Consider the following 19,702-nt stretch of genomic DNA (forward strand, 5'->3'; position numbering starts at 1 on the left):
CTGTTCTAGTTTGCTAGCTGCTAGAATGCAATATACCAGAAATGGAATGGCTTTTAAAAAGGGGAATTTAATGAGTTGTTAGTTTACAGTTCTAAGGCTGAGAAAATGCCCCAATTAAAACAAGTCTGCAGAAATATCCAATCAAAGGCATCCAGGGAAAGATACCTTGGTTCAAGAAAGCCAATGAAGTTCAGGGTTTCTCTCTTGGCTGGAAGGGCACATGGAGAATAGGGTGTCATCTGCTAGCTTTCTCTCCTGGCTTCCGGTTTCATGAAGCAACCCGGGAGGCGTCTTCCTTCTTCATCTCCAAGGTCACTGACTGGTGGACTCTCTGCTTTGCAGTGTCACTCTCTCTGAATCTCTCATTCTCCAAAATGTTTCCTCTTTTATAGGACTCCAGTAAACCAATCAAGACCCACCCAAATGGGTGGAGACATGTCGTCCCTTAATCCAGTTTAACAACAACCACTCTTGACTAGATCACATCATCCAGGGAGATGATCTCATTACAGTTTCAAACATACAGTACTGAATAGAGATTATTCTACCTTTATGAAATGGGATTTATATTAAAACATGGCTTTTCTTAAGGGGCATACTTCCTTTCAAACCAGCACAAGTACCAGTGTTCTAAAAATGATCGTGGTGATGATACACAACTATGGATTGTATGGTAGGTGAAGATATCCCAAGAAAAAAATAAAAAAATTTAAAATTATGTCCAAAAAAAAAAAAAGATATCATGAAGCTACTAACAGATGGTGCTAGAAACAGTCCCAAATCAGTTTACTACTACTGAAAACAGGCCTTTCTGAGAAACAGTATCTTCCTTAATGTTAACAGTCTCTCCTGTCTACATAGCAAAATTTCCTGTCATACAAAGACTACTTACCAGCACTTGTAAAGGTATTTCTTCTGTCTTATAGGCGATGATAGATCTAGAAATGACAAAAACAATAAATAATAATTTGTAAACAGTTAAAAAATAATAAAAAGAGGTAAGATTCTCCACCCCCCTTGCTGGTTGGGCATGGAGCCTGCACTCTCGGTGGAGATGCTTGATGCCGCTTCTAGAAGCCCTGGTGCACATACTGAAAGCATATATGTCTGGCCCCATTTGTCTGGTGGTGGCCTGAGGGTCTCACCATCCCGGAAATTACCCCGTGTAGAAAGTGATACACAGAGCTTTACTACCATACCCTGTGGGAGAGCAGTCTAGTCTTGCTGCCTGGGCCAAGGCATCGCTGGCTGCGGGATTTACAGTGCAGTGATTGGCCATGAGGAGTGGTTTCCTAGGGAGGAGGGGACTTTTCTTATCCAAGTAAGGGTTGGGGTGTGTGGGGGAGTTTGTCCTATGTCCAAATGTGCAAGCCCAGGAGCAGAGATGTAGACAAAAGACCGGAGAGGCCCCTTCCCTTTTCCCTAGAGCTGTTCTCTAAACACTGGGTATGGATAAGCCCTGAAGGAGAACACTTCCACAGGTCAATCTGCAAAGACTGGGAAAGGTGTTTCTTTCTTTTCTTTTGACTAGCTCCTCCCATTCAAGAAAATCTTTGTCATTCTAGCTCCTCCCATTCAAGAAAATCTTTGTCATTTTCTTGTGTCTTAATACTAGCTGGAACTTACGGAACAGATGCCTCAGAGTCTAAATCTCAGTGATCACATATTAAAATATCAAAATATCCAGTGTTCAACAAAAGATTACAAAGCATACAAAGAAACGGGTTTTTACATACGATTTGGTAGTTAACTTCAGTCTCTTGAGGGAAAAAACCTCTCCCTCTTTAGAATATTCAGTGTGTATTTCCAGAATCCTGTAATTTTGTCTTTTTGTTGAGTGTTAATGGTTTTTTTTTTAAATCCTATACCAAGAATGTAACTTCAGAGCAATTAAATCTTTGAGAGCCCGAATAGAATTTAGTTGTCTTTATAATTGTATGTATACCTTCTCAGCTTCATCACAGGTAAACTATATCTAAAGATTTGTGCACTGATCAGTTTTATTTGTTGATTAATACATCAAATACACTAGGGAAAAATGCTGTTAAGCTCTAATTTAAGGGTTAGGTTAAATAATCCTTCACTTTATTTCATTTTTAAATTCAAAATTTTTGATAGTGGCTTTTCTGCTTGTTTTAAAAATGTTTACTTGGTTTTAGGTGGCCCTTGATTTTCTTTGTGTTTTAATTTGTGGTTTGGAAAGAAAAGAAAGTTCATGTTACTCTCGTACTTCATCACCCACTCTTTCATGAAGGGGATCCCATTTTCATGAGGAAATCTTGGCACACTGAATCCAGCTTGTGTATTTTGGCAGTATTCACAAGGAAAGTACAGTTCTTGCTGTAACCACTGCTCCTTATAGGAGATGTATTTTGTAATAGGCAACCTTGGTATTCAAAGTTTTCATATTTAATTTTTAACTGCAAATTTTTAGCTAGCCAAGATTCATGATTCGTCAGTCGAGCTTGAATAGCTTGATGGAATAATGATTTGAAATTTTCTGGAAATTGTTTGTTTTTGAAATGTTGCCCTGACAGAGCTCTGTTTTAAAAAAATTTTTTTTAAATTGAGAAATCATCACATGCATAAAAGTCCATCTGTAGTGTATAATCACTGACTCACAATATCATCACATAGTTGTGTATTCATCACCATGATCATTTTTAGGATATTTACATTTCTCCAGAAAAAGAATAAAAAGAAAAGCCTCATGCATCTCTTACCCCACCCTCTCATTGATCATAATATTAGAATCTACCCAATTTTTTACCCTTCATCTCCACCCATTATTTACTTATTTACTTTTTTATCCTTATTTTTTATTCATCTGCCTGTCAGAGCTCTACTGTCTTCAAAAAGAAGAAATCATCGTCAAGAAAAAAACGAAACACTCATTGGTTTATTTTCTCTGGTCAAAATGTGTTGAGCATGCCTTAGGCATGTTTCAGAGAATCCTTGACAACCTTTGCCTTCACAATCATTCTGTTTCAAAACTCCGTTCCCTTGCCCCTTTGGCATTTGGGCCAGTGAAGATCCCTGGAAGCATCGGGGCTGAATCAGTGAGAGCCCTGTTGTGTGTGTGTGGTGGGCGCGGGGTGCTTCTGCGAGCTCTCTTTCAGCCATTAGGCATCCAGTGAAGACTTACTGACACATTGGCTGCCATGACATTTGGCTGCCTTCTTAACTGTCATTGAGGGCATTTGGGAGTTCTGTTTACATGGCATGTCCTAACACTTTCTTTCTTGAGACACTATGAAGGTGACTGAAATTTTTTTAGTTAAATTGGTTAGACTCATATGAAGTGGATGCTGTTGAAGCCAATTGAATCATTTTGTTTGTAACCATTGGAAAATAATGAAGATTTCCCAGCCTGGTTGGTGAGTCATTTGTAAGGAAGAGTTTCTTTTGTATGTTATAGCAGATATGCCAGTTCTGTGTTTTCTAGGACAAGTGTGTGCTGCTTTAGTATTCTATGATAGCTACTGTATAGTAAGCAAATTCATAGTTTATTTCTACGAGCTTGTGATTTTTATTAAAGTTTTCAAAAAAACGTATGCTTCTGTAGAGGGTCAGAACTTTTGAGGGCTCTTCTATGCTTTTATCTACTTTTTTTTTTTTAATCTCCCTTTCCCAAGTGATGTTAACAGAAAGTAGGATTTCCATAACGTGGCATAGGATGAGTAGCTCCTTCACTGTTTAGGGCTAACTCTTCCCCAGGCTTGGGAATGAACTCTACGGACACCCCCAGAGCGTCAGCTGCTTAGGTCTTCTTCCTCCCTCTTCTCTTCCTCTCAGACCCCACACTTGAGGGAAGAGAAGAATGCAACAAGAAGAAGCCATCTACTTTAAGGTAATGTACAAGAGAGTGTCTGCATTCTTGTGGATATCCTAGAATAGATCCCACATGCAGGGAAATTGTTAGGGCAGTGTGGTGGATTGCGGTTCAAAGCTATACCATGTTACAGTGCAGAAGCCTGAATAGTAGTATTATAATCCAGGGACTTAGATGTCTGTCACATTTTAGAAACATGTGTCATGTAGTCATACAGATACGAGAATTATATTGTTATAACAATAACTTTTTAAAAACTCCATATTATTATAGGATCAGACTCTTACAGAAACATATCTAGATCACAAAATGAACACATTCATGTATCCAGCACCCAGATTAAGCAATAGAAACTTTTCCACCCTCCTGAAGTTCCCCAGTGATACCTCTACCTCCTTACAAGGGCAACTACTATCCTGATTTCCAGTGTCATAGATTGGTATGATAAATGGAATCATATAGTATATATTCTTTTTTAAAACATTTTTATTGTGAAATATATACAGAAAAGTGATAAATTTCAAAGTTCAGTTTAACAAGTAGTTCAGTTTAACAAGTACTTATAGAGCAAATGGATTACATTCCACAATTTCAAGAATTTCCTCTGTCTTTTCCTAATATACTAGAAATTAAAAAGAAATATCTATATAATGATTCAGTAGTGATAACCATTTGTCAAATCCTAACTTCTCTGTCACAACTCCTCCTTCTTCTTTTATCGTTCTCTCAATCTTCATGGATATTTAGGCAATGACTGTTCTCACTTTTCATGTTGAAAAGGGATGGGTGTCAACATCATGGGGTGGGAGACTGCAAGTGGTTGATGTTCTTGGAGTTAGTTTCAGGGCTTATCTGGTTTAGGAACAATGTGGAGGTTTTAAAGTTTCTTTAAAATAAACAATAAGTAAAACCTCCATACATAGAGTCTTAGCTAGAGCCCTGAGTTTTCTTTTTGTTTTTTTTTTTTAGGATTTTCAGAAAGTATATATTCTTTTGTGTGGGTCTTTTCATTCAGTATTTTCTTTGAGAGATTCAGCCAGTTGAGCTAATGTGGCAATGGTTTGTTCATTCTCATTCTTGGATAAATGTACTACAATTTATTTATTCTTTTGATGATGGACTATTGGGTGGCCATCTGAAACTGAAACTATTCCAGTTTGGGGACTATTTTGTTTCTTTTCGTGATTATAGCAATTTCTGTTGGATGTATATGGAACTGCTACATCTGTGCATATGTTCCACTTTAGTAGATTTGGAAAACCCAGTGGTTTTCCAAAATAGTAGTACCAACTGACACTCCCAATAGCAATGTTTGAGAATTCCAATTGCTCCATGTTCCTGTAAATATTTGATATCTGTCTTTTTCATAATAATATACTATTTTAAAAAAACACACCTACCTGCTGGATACAAAGTTCACGTTATGGTAATTGCAAGATGGATAGTTTGCCTTCAGTATTCATGCACTATAGAATTGCAAAATATTTCATTAGAATCAGTAACTCGTACTTGTGAGCAAATGAAACACATGACATAATGGGAAATGTCTTGAGAATTTCATCCTTTTAGAAACTTAAGATGATTTCTTTTAGCTGTTGACTTGATGACTGTAATTGCAGTACATTTTTCTTTAAACTGGGAAAAATATATGGAATTTTTTCTTACCATAAAAAGTAATTGATTTGATAGTCTGTGCAAATATTGGAAAAGAGAAGTCAAAGAATAAATTTTCCTTTACTTTTTCTCTGGGGCAGAATAAAGGAAAATCAAATTCAGTTTCTGGGAAATCCCAAACTCTAGGCTATCCTTCCTTCATTCCCTTTATAATCTTTATATGTTTTCAGATGTCTAATGTAATACATTTTCAATTCTGTCACCTGGTTTAGAATTTAAACAGATTTAAACTAGCCTTTTGTAACATTCTTTCCTCAAAACACAGTAACCCTGTCCAAGTGTTCTTTAAATAGTTGTGGCATCACTGTTGTGTTATGGAGGTGTGTGTCTTTGATGATGTGGGAGGACCTAGATCCTGGATGCAGGTGAAAATCAGCCCAGGATACTGCATTGACACACAAACCTGGAGAGACTTGAAGTCCTCCACCAATGGCAGTCAAGAAACCTTCTGTCTTCCACAAGATAAAGCTTTATCAGAGATTGTAATCTGTAGGCCATCTGTCAGTTTTGTTGTGGAAACGATTTGCAGGGACACACATATGAACTCCATATGTGCATATACATCCCCATTAATTCATAGATTGTTCTATTCCTTCACAGCTGTTTGAACCATATTTTTAAAACTGATTTTCTGTTTTCCCACTGAATCACAGAATCTTAGTATTAGATGGCAACTTGGAGGTTATCTAGACACGGAGTGTCTTACCCTATATTATATTTTATAACTGTAAACTTTCTAAAAAAAAAAAAAAGATATCTAACCATGGGCCTATCCAGCAGAAAGGAGAGAGCCAGAGGAAGAGAAGAACTGGTGTCTGTTGCTTGAGAAGCAAAAGAAAGCATCATGAGGCGGGAAGACCAGAATTCTTTCTGAAGCCAGCATCTTCTTTATTTTCTGTCTTGTATTTACATGCTAATAGAGAGGTAGAGGATAGTTCAGTGGTTGAATTCTTGCCTTCCATGTGGGGGACCTGGGTTCGATTCCTGGCCTGTGTAATTCCCAAACAAACAAATGAAAACAAACAAAAATTCAACAAATGGTGCTGTAGTAAGGGGATACTCACATGAAAAAATAATGATATGTGACCCCCGCCATACAGCCTACAAAAAGAAATTCTTAAATACATGCCGATAGAGCTGCCAGCTTACTTCTTTTCAAGACAGACTGTTATGCTGTCGAACATGTTTTATTCTAGAAATGTCATTCTCTTTGAGCTATAATCTCATTTTCTATAATTTTTTACTTTACCTTAAGCATTTAAGCTCCAATTCTGTTCTATTCTACTGGCTAAAACATCAGAATCATTCTCCATTATCAGACACACCCTTGGCTCGCTTGCATCTGGACTAACTGAATGTATAGTATTGACGTGTGCATTGTGCCTGGTTTGCGTTCCTTATGTCATACTTAGCAGTATGTATTTGATCTTTTACGTTAAATTTTCTTTGCTGGTTCCTATTTCTCCTACTTGCTAAATCTTCCCTTAGTTCTCCATGTACCAGCAATTACCTCTATGCAGAAGGACCCCATAAATAGCCAAGGATGCTTCCTTAGAGCACTTTCAGAACTGAACTCATTGTCTCCCTCCTTCCACTTCTCACTCTCAAGCTTTCACTATTTCTCCTATTTCTCTTTGAGGAAGCTACTCTGAGATCCAACCCTGAGGTCAACTTTGCTTCATCCACCTCATTCCTTTCTTCCTACATCCAGGTCCTTTTTTCTCATTTTTTACATTCTTTTCTTAAGTATTAGGTCATTTCAAGGCTTTGGACCTTTTGCCATTATGCTTTTGTTTTTCTCCATTGAAAAGGAAGAAATGTTTTCCAGTGGAAGCAAATATCTGGTAGATGGGATCTACTACACATGTGGGAGGAATAGATTGAGATCAAATCTGGGTTGTGTTGAACACCATGAAGACATACCTGTGTTTTAGTTTGTTAGTGCTGCTGGAAGTGCAATGTATCAAGTGTGGGTTGACTTTTTTTGTTTATTTGCTGTGTGGCACGGGTCACATTTCATTCTTTTTCCATGTGAGTATCCCATCATTGCAGCACCATTTTGTTGAACTTTTGTTTTTTTTTTTGAGAAGTACATGGTCTGGGAACAAAACCTGGTCTCCTGCATGTCAGGCAAGAATTCTACTAGAGAGCTTCATTTGCATCCCCAATGGGTTGGCATTTATGATGGGAATTTATTAAGTTACAAATTTACAGCATAAAAATGTCCAAACTCAGGTATCCAGAGAAAGATACCTTGACTCAAGAAGGGGTTGATGATGTTTATGGTTTCTCTATCAGCTTGGAAAAGTCTGCTAGCTTTCTCTTCTGGCTTCTTGTTTCAATCCGCTTCCCCTGGGGTGTTTTCTTTCTGCATCTCCAAATGTCTCTGTCTGTGTCAGTTCTGAAATTTTTTCCAAAATATTTCCCTCTGAAACTTTTTTCAAAAGGGCTCCAGTAACCAGTCCCATTTTGAATGGGTGGGTCACATCTCAACGGAAACAATTTAATAAAAAAGATCCCACCCCACAATATTAAATCAGAAGTACAGAACATCGCTTTTCTGGGGTGCACGACAGTTTCAAACCAGCACAGTGTGGCTCCCATTTCTTGCTGCACTTTTCCTGGTGTTGCCCTTGAAGTACCTGTCCCACCTCACCCCCAACCCTAAACATGTTTTTTGTTATTTCTGTCATGTCTATGACAACTCCAGAAACTCACAGTAACTCTTATGACTCTTATAACAGATCTCTAATAATTCTCTCATCTGAGAAAGCGTGTGCTATGGAAAGAGCAGCTCACAGGGGTTGAGCAGATCCAAGTCTGAATCGCAGCTCACTCTGTGATTGCTGTGCATTGCTGTGAGGATTGGAAATAAGGCATTTAATGTACCTTGGACAATCATCATTCTCTAAATTGTAGCTATTGACAACCCCTGTTAAGCAAGGCTGTAGCAGGTATTTTCTTCATGAACTACTTCATGAAGTTAGTCGTCAGATTTATAATAAAACTAGTGAAACTTCCCTCCTGCTTTTCACCTTTCTAATGTAAAATTTGTTTGGGTAATCACCAGGGGTCTTTCAGTTGCTGAATTTATGCATTTAATGTTGAAATGGGAGCAACATTATTTTTTTTCCTATGTTTCAACAGCTCATCTTTCCTTGAGTATTGAAAAGCAGTAATTCTAGGAAAATATATTTAACTTTCTGTTAACACCACCACGGGATCCATGTTTACATCAACTTACTACTGATTTGATTAATAAAACTGTTCATCTTTGTTTTCAGCTCACTCTCTTTTATATGGTGTTTCTTGTACTTGGTTATCCATAATACCTAACAATGAAGGCTCCTGCCTTACTCATTGGTTTACTAATTAAATTTAGGTCAGCCTGGTCAATTTTGGAGCAAACCATCTCCTAAACAATATTCCAGCTTCTTCATTGGTAAGCCAGTGGTGGCTTCTGGGTTGAGGGTTATAAATTGAAATCTAGGGAGAAATAATAGTCCTTCTGGTTTTGCTAATCCATCTCCTATCCGTGAACTCAGAATCAGGTTCCTTAATTTGGAGTTCCATGCATGAGTCAGAAGGCAGTGAAAAGTCTGAGATGCACCTTCTCGAACGCATCCTCAGAAGCTTCGTCAAGAATATTTATCTTAATATTTGTAGCATTTCTGGTTTGTTCTTCATTGAGCTATCATACAGAAAGTATTAGTGGTCCAGATATTTGGGAAAAGAGCAGCATGCTGGTGAGAGTTCTGCCTCCTGTTTTAAATAAACCAGCAGGATCTGAAAGAACTGTGTCCCTGATTCCTGAAACAGCCAAAGGGCGTCTCAGTAGAGAAAACAAACTTGTTTTATTGCTGCTCTATTTATAGGTTTTCCCTGACAGGCTTGGAGGCATATTGAGTTTAAAAAGGAGCTCTTAAATATATTATAAATACTTTTGGAAATTTTCCATTGGCAATCTGTCATCAGACTACTGCTTTGAAAAATAAATGAAAATCAAGCATAAAGATACAAATACCTCACAACACTTAGTAATGAATAAGCAAATGCAAAGAAACGTTCAAATGCATGTGTGTTGCTTGTGTATAGTGTTTTGTTTATGCTTGTATACTAAGGAACTGAAAAAACAGCCTGGCCTATGGTATCCTTAAGGGAAGATTACTTCTCATGGACTCCAACTTAGAGATTTAGTCTTTTTTGTTTTCTTTTACAAACATATTCATTGCTAATTCTTTTCTGCATGAGTGCAAATTTGGGCTAAAAATGCTTTTAAGGAAGAGGGAATGATATGTAATTTGCAGTGTGAATTTTGTAAATTAGAGTACCCAACATATATCCACATATATATGTGGATTCTAATGAACTTATCTCTTGGAATGGTGGCATCATTGTTTAAAATAGGTTAAAGTCATACTGCATGAGTAACTAAGAATTTAGTGAAAACCCATACTTTTAAAACAGGCCTTTCTCTTGCCTGTGCCAGCAGAAATTGAGATTCAACTACCCGATTCCTAGTAAACCTGTTAACTTTATTTCTTCCTTTGGGGGTTGTGTAATTTTTAACACATGGCAGAAATTTTATTTCAAATCTGTGTTCTTGTCCTTTGATAGTTTAACTTGATTTGTTTTAGGGACTAATGATATTGTTTATAAATGTGAACAAAATGCATTTAATGAGTTTGCACTATTTATAGAATACCGTCACTCTGAATAACCCAAACTCTCTATCGAGGGCAACACAGTCAGTTTTTAATGATATGCATCCCTTGCTGTATGTTGCCACTATAGATTAATGTTTCAAGGCTATTAAGTCATAGAAGACTAAGAGATATCTATTTTTAAAGATAGCTCTTACTGCTTGGCTTTGGTTTTTCAGGAACATCTGTATGATTTCAAACATGGCGTTTATGTTAATATAGACATCTGGACCCAAGGTCAGTGCCTCCACTGTAGGCTGCCTGTATTACTAGATTTAGTTTGTAATTGGGCAAGATTATTTAAAATGTGGGATCTGTATCCATATCTTTGATTATATACCATGCACTTGCCTTCAGATCTCCAACTGTTAACTTACAGCACTGATGAAACCTACATAAAAGTGAGGCAATCATTAAAATGGTGATCGCAAGGATCCTGTACTTTAAGAAAAGACTTTATAACCTGGGGCTTGAAATGCACCATTTCATTGAAATCCCATTTGAATTAGCAACGAATGTGTTCAACTCCAACCATTCTTGTCTTTACCAAAGTTTGAAACGATTCCTTCCACAAGAGCAAAAAAGTTGACTAATGAGCTAGTTCAAATGAAACTGAAGTTCTGTATGCACCAGAAGCACTGAATCAGAAAGTCAAAACATCAGTATACTGTCTGAATGAACATTTTTTTTAAGAACCCTATTTTTATTTCATATATTTAAGTTTGTTCTCAAAGAGTATCTGAGGCTTAATGACCCATTATTATTATGGTGTGACACTTTCACAGCGCAAGCCAAGCTCTCCTGTAGGAGTTTCTTTCCATATATCAATGTTATATGACTATTAACCTATGTTTCCTAATCAATAAAACGTCATCTTTATTTTCTCATTTTCTTTTCAACATTTTCCATGCGGTTGACCTTTCATTAGTGGTGTGTGTCTGTTGGCTTTTTGACAATGTCAACTCTTAGAGCAACAATTTCTGGAAATAAAAATGTATTTTCCAGCTGGCTTTGGAATCTAGATCCCAGTTTATTGCTGTTTGTGTAAAACAATGTGATATTAAATTCTATTCGTGAGAATTATGTTTTTAAAATGATTTCATGCATTCATCCATTCAAGAAATCTTTCCAGGCATCTACCATGGTGCTGTTCTAGTGAACAAAATAGACAAAAATCTATGTCCTGGTGGAGCTTATATTCTAGCAGAGAAAGACAGCAATGCAAAATAAACATTATAAAGATGTACATTGCTTTGAATGTTAGAAAATGATAAATGAAAGCGAAAAATAAAATACATAAAGCAGAATAACAGAGATGGGGATGTGTGAGCAAATTGCAATTTTAATTGAGAAACTGCCATTCCTGCAGAGATTCCAAAGAGGTGATGGAATCATCTATGTAGATTTCTGGATAGAGAGCATTCCAGGCAGAGGGAGCAGCTGGTGCAAAGGCCCTAGGATGGGGTGGGTGCTTCATCTGTTCTAAGAACAGCCAGGAGGCCAGTGTGGCTGTTATGGAATTTAGCAAGAGGGAAGGGAGCTGAGTATGAGGCCGGATTGGTGGTAGGGCAGATCTCCGGGGGCCCTTATTTTCCATGATAAGGACATTTACTGTGAGTGAAAGAATTGGAGCAGAGTAATGACATACCCGATTTAACAAAAGATTAACTTGATTCAAGGAGCTTTTTGAAAATTAGTCCCACGATAAGTCACATGGTACTCATAAGGGGCAGGTCAAGTGCAGGCAGAGAAATACAAAAAAATTATCATGAAAAAAATTTCATCAAGGTATTCAAAAAGATGAATTTGAGAAGAATGTCATAAGAGCTAAGCTGCATGGTTTCTCATTTCTTGAGTGCCATGAGTGTGTGTGTGTCTGTGCATCAGAATCATTGAGGAATACTTTTCCAAATATGCTCAAGAGACTCTCTAGGGGTGGAGTTAGAAAGGATGGATGATTTCAAATTTCCAGGTGACCCTGATTTTCGGAGTCCCCTCCAGATCATTGCTGTACTTCATCCTTAGCACCTTAATTAAATCCTGATCAGCATTCTTTTCTGTTAAGTTTGTAAGAACTTTTAGAATCTGTGATGTACATCAAAGAGAATGAACTGATTTGTCATAACTGTTGGGTTAGTAACACCTTAGAATAGTGTTGCCTGACACTTGAATTTTAAAAAATAGATTTACCAATTTATATTATTTCAGTTCTTCTAGAAGACTGTCAGTATCTTTGGATATGCTTTCTCTACTTTTACTTTATACTTATTTCTGAATTTCTTGTTCTTAAGTCTAGACTGTATGTGTTTATGTTTTGTTTTGCTCTGGCAGGTGTTGGTAGGAAAGGACTGTTATCAGTACTGAATACATGTAATTTTTTTTGCTTATTAGTGGTTTTCTAGCTTGTACCTCATGCAGACTCTTTTTTTAAACCCCTTTTTTGTCTTATTAGCCATATTCTCAGTTCTCATCTTTTTGACCCCTCATCAAAAGATGGTGGAATATAGGAAAAGCAAAAGTTTTATTCTATAGTGATAAAAGTGTTGTGAGGTTTACAAGTCTTGAGAGAGTTTTCGTAGCTACCAAGAGTTAAAAATAACATGGAAGTTTTTTCAACTAAAAATGAAACATAGTGGTAACTAGGGTGTATTGAGTACTTGGTGCTGGCGCTTGTCCCACTGTATGTGTATTCACCTCACAACCACTCCTTTTTCGGGAGGCGTGTGCGGCATCATTCTTTTGTCTAGATGGGAAAAACCTGCAGGCTGCAGAGCTGGTGACAAGCCACACATCAAAGCCATGGCCTCAAATACCCTCTTTCCTCCCAAGTTCCCTCTCTCCTCCCACTCTGTGCAGCTCCCAAATTTAATCTCCAGTTATTTCCATACCTATAAGTAGTGGCTTTATCGTGGCAAAGAGCTCAAAAGCTAGGTTTCCCTCTATTTTCCTTTATAATGAAAATGCTTTCTATAGTGTTCGACCTTCTCTTCCCCTGAAAATTTACCAGTCCTTCTAGTAGTCTGTCAGAGTTTTTGGATATGTATGTTGTTTCTTTATGCTTTTAAAGTTTTATACAATTGTAAGTTTCTTAGTCCTGAGCTTAGAATCTTTTTTTAAAAATTTTTATTGTGGTGAACTTAGAATCTTTGTATTCACTCATCTGAGGTTTCCAGTTTTCAAAGGCTAAGTATTATTTGGTGAGAACTATGACCTCCCTGCAGATACCCACACCTGCAGCTGGAGCCCACTCCCGCTGCCACCCATGGTTAATGGAATATTAAATTTGAAAAGTAAATAAAAAAAGTATGAAGGATAAGTATTTGGGAGCTTTTGTGGGGACTCTAGAGCAGAGAATTCTTATAGGTTATTGAAAACTTGTCTGCACATTTTGATCTGACTCACATATTTTTAACTTAAAATCCTTTTGCATAAGAAATAATACAAATGAGAAAATGTTCCCATTCTCTGCTGATTGTAAAAAAGCTAAAACTGTTTTCTCTGGAATGTGTTGGCATATTTTTTAAATGAGTTTTCTTGTGTTAGCTGTTCTTTGAGAAATGGTTCTTGGGAGAAAGCTGTATTTCGTAGACAGAAGGAACATCTTTGCCTATCACAAAGAAAGCTGAGAATTGGGGACAATATGTGTTACCTGGCGGCTTTGTTTTACCGTTTTCACTTTTCTGTTCAAATGTTAAGCTAAATTCAATAAAATCACTACTTTCCTCCTTCCTATGGAATAATATTTTTGGAGGCCAAGTGTATATCAGGTGTTTTTTTAGAAAATTCAGCTTCATGCTAGTGGTTTGATTAAACCATGAGACCAAAGAGAAAATTGCCAAACTAAATATACATCAGGAAAAAATGCAAGCTATTTTCTATTGCTGGAAATGGTGTAATGCTTTCCGTGAGCAGTAATAATCTGGTTTATACTTGCCTTAATCATTATTGGGGTGACATTTTATTCCCTGCCTGATAGATATTTAAAGTAACAAACTGTGAAGCAAGATTTTTTTATTTTGGTGTCTGTTCAATTTTTAAAATTTATCTGCTTGTTGAAGTGATCAAAGGAAAATGAATTGTGTAATGTCAAGAGCAGGCAAACGAGGCACAATGGGTAGCTGTTTTTTTTTTTTTTTTTTTTTTTTTTTTTTGCTCATTGCCTAACATTTGCAAGAAAGCAACAGAGAAATGCCTTTTCCCTCCATAACACACACACACACACACACTCTTTCTCTCTCTCTCTCTCTCTCTCAGTCTGATGCAGTAAAGGGAAAGAGGTAGTTCTATGCTAATGACGCTATTCTTGTAACGTGGCGCCGTTTTACAGTGAGTGAGCTGAAAGGGTCCATTCTCTTCCTGGCCTGCAGTTGGAGCCTCTGAAATCCAATATGAAGTGTGTTTCATGAGTGTCCTGGACGTCGTGGCTTAGCACGGAAGGGAACAAGGAACACACTGTGTGGCTCGCAGGCAGCGCCGCCGCCCTGAGAGGAAGAATGGCGGCATCTGTGGAGCGCCGAGAGGGGCAGGCCTAAACATTTAGCTTCCCTCTCGAAGAATGAAAGCCTTGTCCCGGCTCCCTAGAGTTTGGTTTTTCGTGTTTTACCTCCTGTTCGTGCACCGGCTGGCATTTCACAGCAAAGGTGATCACACTGTTTCCTGGCACTGGTATTACCTGGTCAGCATTATCTTCATCTCCTCCTAATGACTCATCTTCCCTCCCTTCTCCTTTTCATAGCCAGTACGCAGTAGAGCGTAGTGAGTATCAGATATGGCTTTAAGAGAGTTAGTATATATTAAGGCATTTAGTCCTCATAACAACTCTGTGAAGTGGTTTAATCATTGCTCCCATTTTGTAGAAGAGGAAACTGAGGCGCAAAGAGTAAGTGGCCCAAGGACACACTGCCAGGGAGTGTAGAATGGATTGGCAAGAAGGCGGCAGAGTGTCTTCAGAATTTGTGATCTTAACAGTTATATTATACCGTGTCCTTAAATCACCCAAAAGATGGAGAAAAAGCATCGGAAACAGCTCCCAAATTTCACTTCTCCCATTTCTTTGTTCACTGAGGAGTCCTGTTTGCAGGGTGATCATGATGGACTTATCCGTCTCTAGGTCACAGGGCTGTGCTCTGCCTGGTAGACTTTTTCTCTGTGCATTTGTGAAGTGTCTGTCTGCCCCTGGGTTTTATGAGCACAGTGTCTGCAGGACTATTTGGGCATCAAAATTATGGCTTTAAGTCTTGAAATGGATGCAGGGGGAGATAGAGACACCCTGTGGTTTAACAGTTGAGAACTGATTCACTGAAGCATGGTTCAAATCCCAACTCTTCTATGAGCGTGAGTAATAGCACCCCTACCTCACAAGGTTATTGTGAGAGTCATAGAGGTAATATGTGTTTGGCTTCTAGAACAATGTCTGGCACATAGTGAGTGCTCTGGGTTGGCTCTTATTACTTACTACAAAGTATGTCATCAGCCTTTTCTGATAATTTATGGGCATCGACTTCCTATCCTTATAGGTCTCTTGGGAAAAAGAGCCCTCCGATTGGGTCCTCTCTTCTTCCCGGTTCCCAGTCTATCTTGAAGTAACTGAATGTTTCACCCTTCGCTTCCATGTCTGCCTGTGGCTCTCTGGACTGCTTAAAGTACAGGCAGATACTAACCTGGACCCAACCAGCCTCTTCCCCGGGCACCATCTTTCAATTCCTATTCTTTTAAGAGACCCACCTTCCTGGGTCCCAGTATCAGGAAAGCTCCCAAACTTCCTCTTTCCCTTGACCTCAGTAAAATAACCCTAGACTATCCCATGGCCCCACCATTCTCAGGAAGGACGGTCAGATCACTAATGGGCTGTGGTCCTTTTTGGGTGGACTTGGAAGCATCTTTTCTCCAACATGAGCAATGCTATGGCATATGCAGATGGGGCTGAAGTGTTAGGGTAAGTGAAACTGGTCTCATAATATTATAAATATTAAAATAGTAACATCCCCACCCACCCCCAGGTTTCCAAAGCCAGACCTCAGTTAACTCCCTCACTTGATTGAGGAGGAAAATGGATCAACTGATTTGTCCATGATCAGGCCTCATCTCCCCCATTCCTGCCCTCACCTCTCACAAAAGTTTAAATTCAGACAAAAACACACAAACTAAACTAGGTTTTATACTTTTTTTGTTTTTTTTCAAGTTTCAAGGAGATTGAAATAGGAGGATGCAGTTCAATGACTCCACCCTTCTTTGAATTGTCTTAAAAATTTTTTGGTGTGTCTGTATTCAATACCTAATTACGATGTCTTATTGTCCCATCTCTAAGAAGCACCCTGGTTTAGAACCTGAGAGCCAGTAAAACAATTTCTCTGACGTACTTTTTCTCTTCACATTTTTTCTATTGTTTTGCAATCATCACCATGATCTAATTTGAGAATATTTTCATCATCCAAAACAGAAACTTTGTACCCATTAGTCATTTGTCATTTCCCCTACTTCCGCCTCCCCAGCAGTAGGTATGTATTTTTAATAGTAAATTTTCTTTAATCACAAGTTTAAGCATGCTCAAAGATATTTTGTGATAGTTGATACTCCTTGATTTAAGATAGATTTTTGCTGTCATTTAGATCCTCCCCGAGAGAAGACCTTACTTTATGATGCAGTTTGGGGAGGTGTGAGAGCTGATAAGTTCCTCCTACCCAAGATCCCTTGCATGATTTTGTAGCAACTCCTTGCTACTCAAAGCGTGGTCCTTGGGCCAGCGGCTGTGTCACCTGGGAAGTGGTTAGAAATGCAAATATCCGGGTCCCCACTCCTGCCTCCAGCATCCACAGCTTTCAAGGTCTACAGGTGATACATGTGCACATTCACTTTAGAAAATGCTGGAGGATCAGCATCAGCTGAATTCTAAAGCAAATACATCCTGGGTATTCTGTGTGTGGATTCTGCCCCTTGGGGATGTTTTGATACAACACACTGCTGTATTAGCTGGGCTTTCCATCCCATGACTTTGCAGACACATGCCTTTGGGGTTGGGAAATGGGGCTTCCTTCCCACTGTCACCCATTTCCCTATCCTAAGTTCTATAAATTAACACCCCCTACCCCATCAGAGCAGCAATGACAATAATAGAGAACTCATTTATTTGCCAGGCCCTTTGCTAGATAATACATAGAATACATAGTTTCTTTTAATTCTAACCTTGTTCTAAGGGCTACCTGATAATATCCCAAGTCTTTTCATGATTCCGCATCTCTGTGTTGATCTGGTTAACTCCTACTCATCCTTCAAGACCCATTCAGATGGGCTTCTCTTGTGCCACCTTAGTTACTCCTCTTTGAACGTATCACACCATCCAACAGAGTAGCTATTTTGCTCTATTCTCTGACCTTCAGTAGTTTATTAATAGATCTAACATTGCATTTATCTTATATTCTAATTTAGCTGGTTATCTGTCTGTATCTCAAATTCCAAGAGAGACCTTTGACTTACTGATTTCCGTTCTCGGACTACCTAGCACAGTATCTGCACATAACTACTCACTTTATAAATAAAAATTTTACCCCAGCCTGCTCAAGCTGTCACAGTTTGTAATTCTCCCCAGCCAGAGGATCATGAGGAAATCAGAGACATTATAATGCAACAAGATTCAGACTGGTGGAGGATTGGCAGGCTATAGAAAACTTTGGACAGTATTCTAATAGCTATTAATGGTAGAAGAAGGGGGCCAAGACCTTTGAGATAAGCCATTCCCTGCTGTTGGCTGAAAGCATATCCTGGCTGTCATGGTTGTATTAATCTCCAAAGGGCAAAAAACAAAACAAAACAACAAAATACTTACAGAAACAAGTCTCTGAAACCTTAGCAGAGGCAAATTTTCTATCAGGTAAGCATCATCTTTATAGGTATCTAAGTGATTATTTCAGAAAAGCCAAACTTTAGCTTGAGTCAAGTAGGGGGATTTATTTCTCCAGATTCTTTGAGGAAGTGGAGAGGGGAGGAGAAGGACAGTGTATATCGCACCCACAGGAAGAATTGTAGCTTTTAGAGAAGAAAAGAAATAACGTTGCATGAAACTTTGTATAATAAAATGACTTGAAGGCATAAGAATGTTTTAAAGGCACAATAAATTAAAACAACTCTGATTCACAAATTTTAATGGCTTGAAGCTATGTGTGAAGGTGTGAGTACTTGCTTGTCAGGCATTCCCCAAGATTGTAAATCTAGTCCAAAAATTAAATTTTATAGGAGTCAGTGAAAAACCAGCTCAAAATGGAATAAGCAATAGGGCACACCGTTTGAAATCAGCCCGTTTGTTTGTGTGGTTAATTTTAATGTCTTTTGGAGGATAACTAAAAGTAGCCAATACAAAAGGACTGATAAGAAAATGAGTATACAGTTTCACCGATCACTGGGTTATTCTCCAAAATAAGATGTTATGATCACTCTTTGGATCTTCTGTAAGGTTTACTCTACTGGACTATAGTAATAAAAACTGGCAGTTTGTGGAGTAGGCCAGACCCATGGTTTCTTGGAGGAGGTGGGAGTCTCAGATATCTGACCCCACCTCCCATTCAAGCACTTAAAGGACATTAAAAAAATACCTTTCATATTAAATCTTTACTAACATATTTGTTTTAAAATGATGCCTAGATAACCTTAAATATAAAAATATACAAGTATATGTATATATGTAAACATATAAATATATACTTGTGTATCTGTCTGTGCATATCGTGAAGTCAGTTATTTGAGAAAACATTTTTACAGTTGGATTTTTCTCAGATTCTCTTCTTTGTATTCTGCCATTTTAATATACACACTTGTCTTACCTTTTTCCCACTCCCTGTTCAAATGTTACTGATTTTTTTATCGATTTGTTTTAGCAATAAAGAGATAATAGATTTGTAGCTTTTGAATCCATTCATCAGCTTTCAGTGAAAACTTGCCCCCAAAGCATAATTTATGGTCATTTCCAAAGATGTTCATTTTTTCTGCAGAACATGTAAAAAAACATTCTTGGTGCTGAAAATTATTTGCAAACATTCAGTGCATACAGATGGAAATTTATTCATGTCCTCCATGGGATAAAGCTCTTCACTTATCCACTCTGCTTGAGCTAAGTCCCACCCCTTAATATATTTCTAGGATTTGTTGGAAAGAAAATATATCTTATTGGTTTTCTTGCTTGTAAGAATGGTTTTAAGAGATTTTGTTGTAACATTCTCCAGTTGTTGACAAAAATGAACCTAATGTCTAATGTATTCTTTTTTTGGGGGGGGGAGGGTGCATGATCCAGGAGTTGAACTTGGGTGTCCTGCATGGAAGGCGAGCATTCTACCACTGAACCACCCTCGCACCCCTTCATTTACTTTTCACCTGACATTCCTATTAGGGACATTTTTTGACAATAATAGGACATAGGTCCCCAGATAATCCTCATAATCTAGCTTTTTAAGAATCAACCTCTGTATGCATTGCACATGAAGAGTTAGTAAGATTTGGATTACTC

At 38.0% G+C, this 19,702-nt stretch overlaps 1 protein-coding gene across 8 annotated transcripts in view; it reads left to right on the plus strand.

Moving 5' to 3' along the window:
* Window positions 1–19,702, plus strand: part of FARP1 (FERM, ARH/RhoGEF and pleckstrin domain protein 1) — a 356,780-nt gene that overhangs the window by 209,049 nt on the left and 128,029 nt on the right. Inside the window, exon 1 of one of the 8 annotated variants that reach the window (XM_077158568.1) lies at window positions 3,806–3,850. The exons of the other annotated variants lie outside the window; for them this stretch is intronic. Within the exon in view, the coding sequence (XP_077014683.1) occupies window positions 3,821–3,850 (30 nt within the window). The 5' untranslated portion in view covers window positions 3,806–3,820. Of the gene's footprint in view, window positions 1–3,805; window positions 3,851–19,702 lie in introns of those variants that run through there. 8 annotated transcript variants of the gene reach the window in all.

The sequence above is a fragment of the Tamandua tetradactyla genome, chromosome 4, assembly GCF_023851605.1.
Source record: "Tamandua tetradactyla isolate mTamTet1 chromosome 4, mTamTet1.pri, whole genome shotgun sequence".
In the NCBI taxonomy this organism is placed as follows: Eukaryota; Metazoa; Chordata; class Mammalia; order Pilosa; family Myrmecophagidae; genus Tamandua; species Tamandua tetradactyla.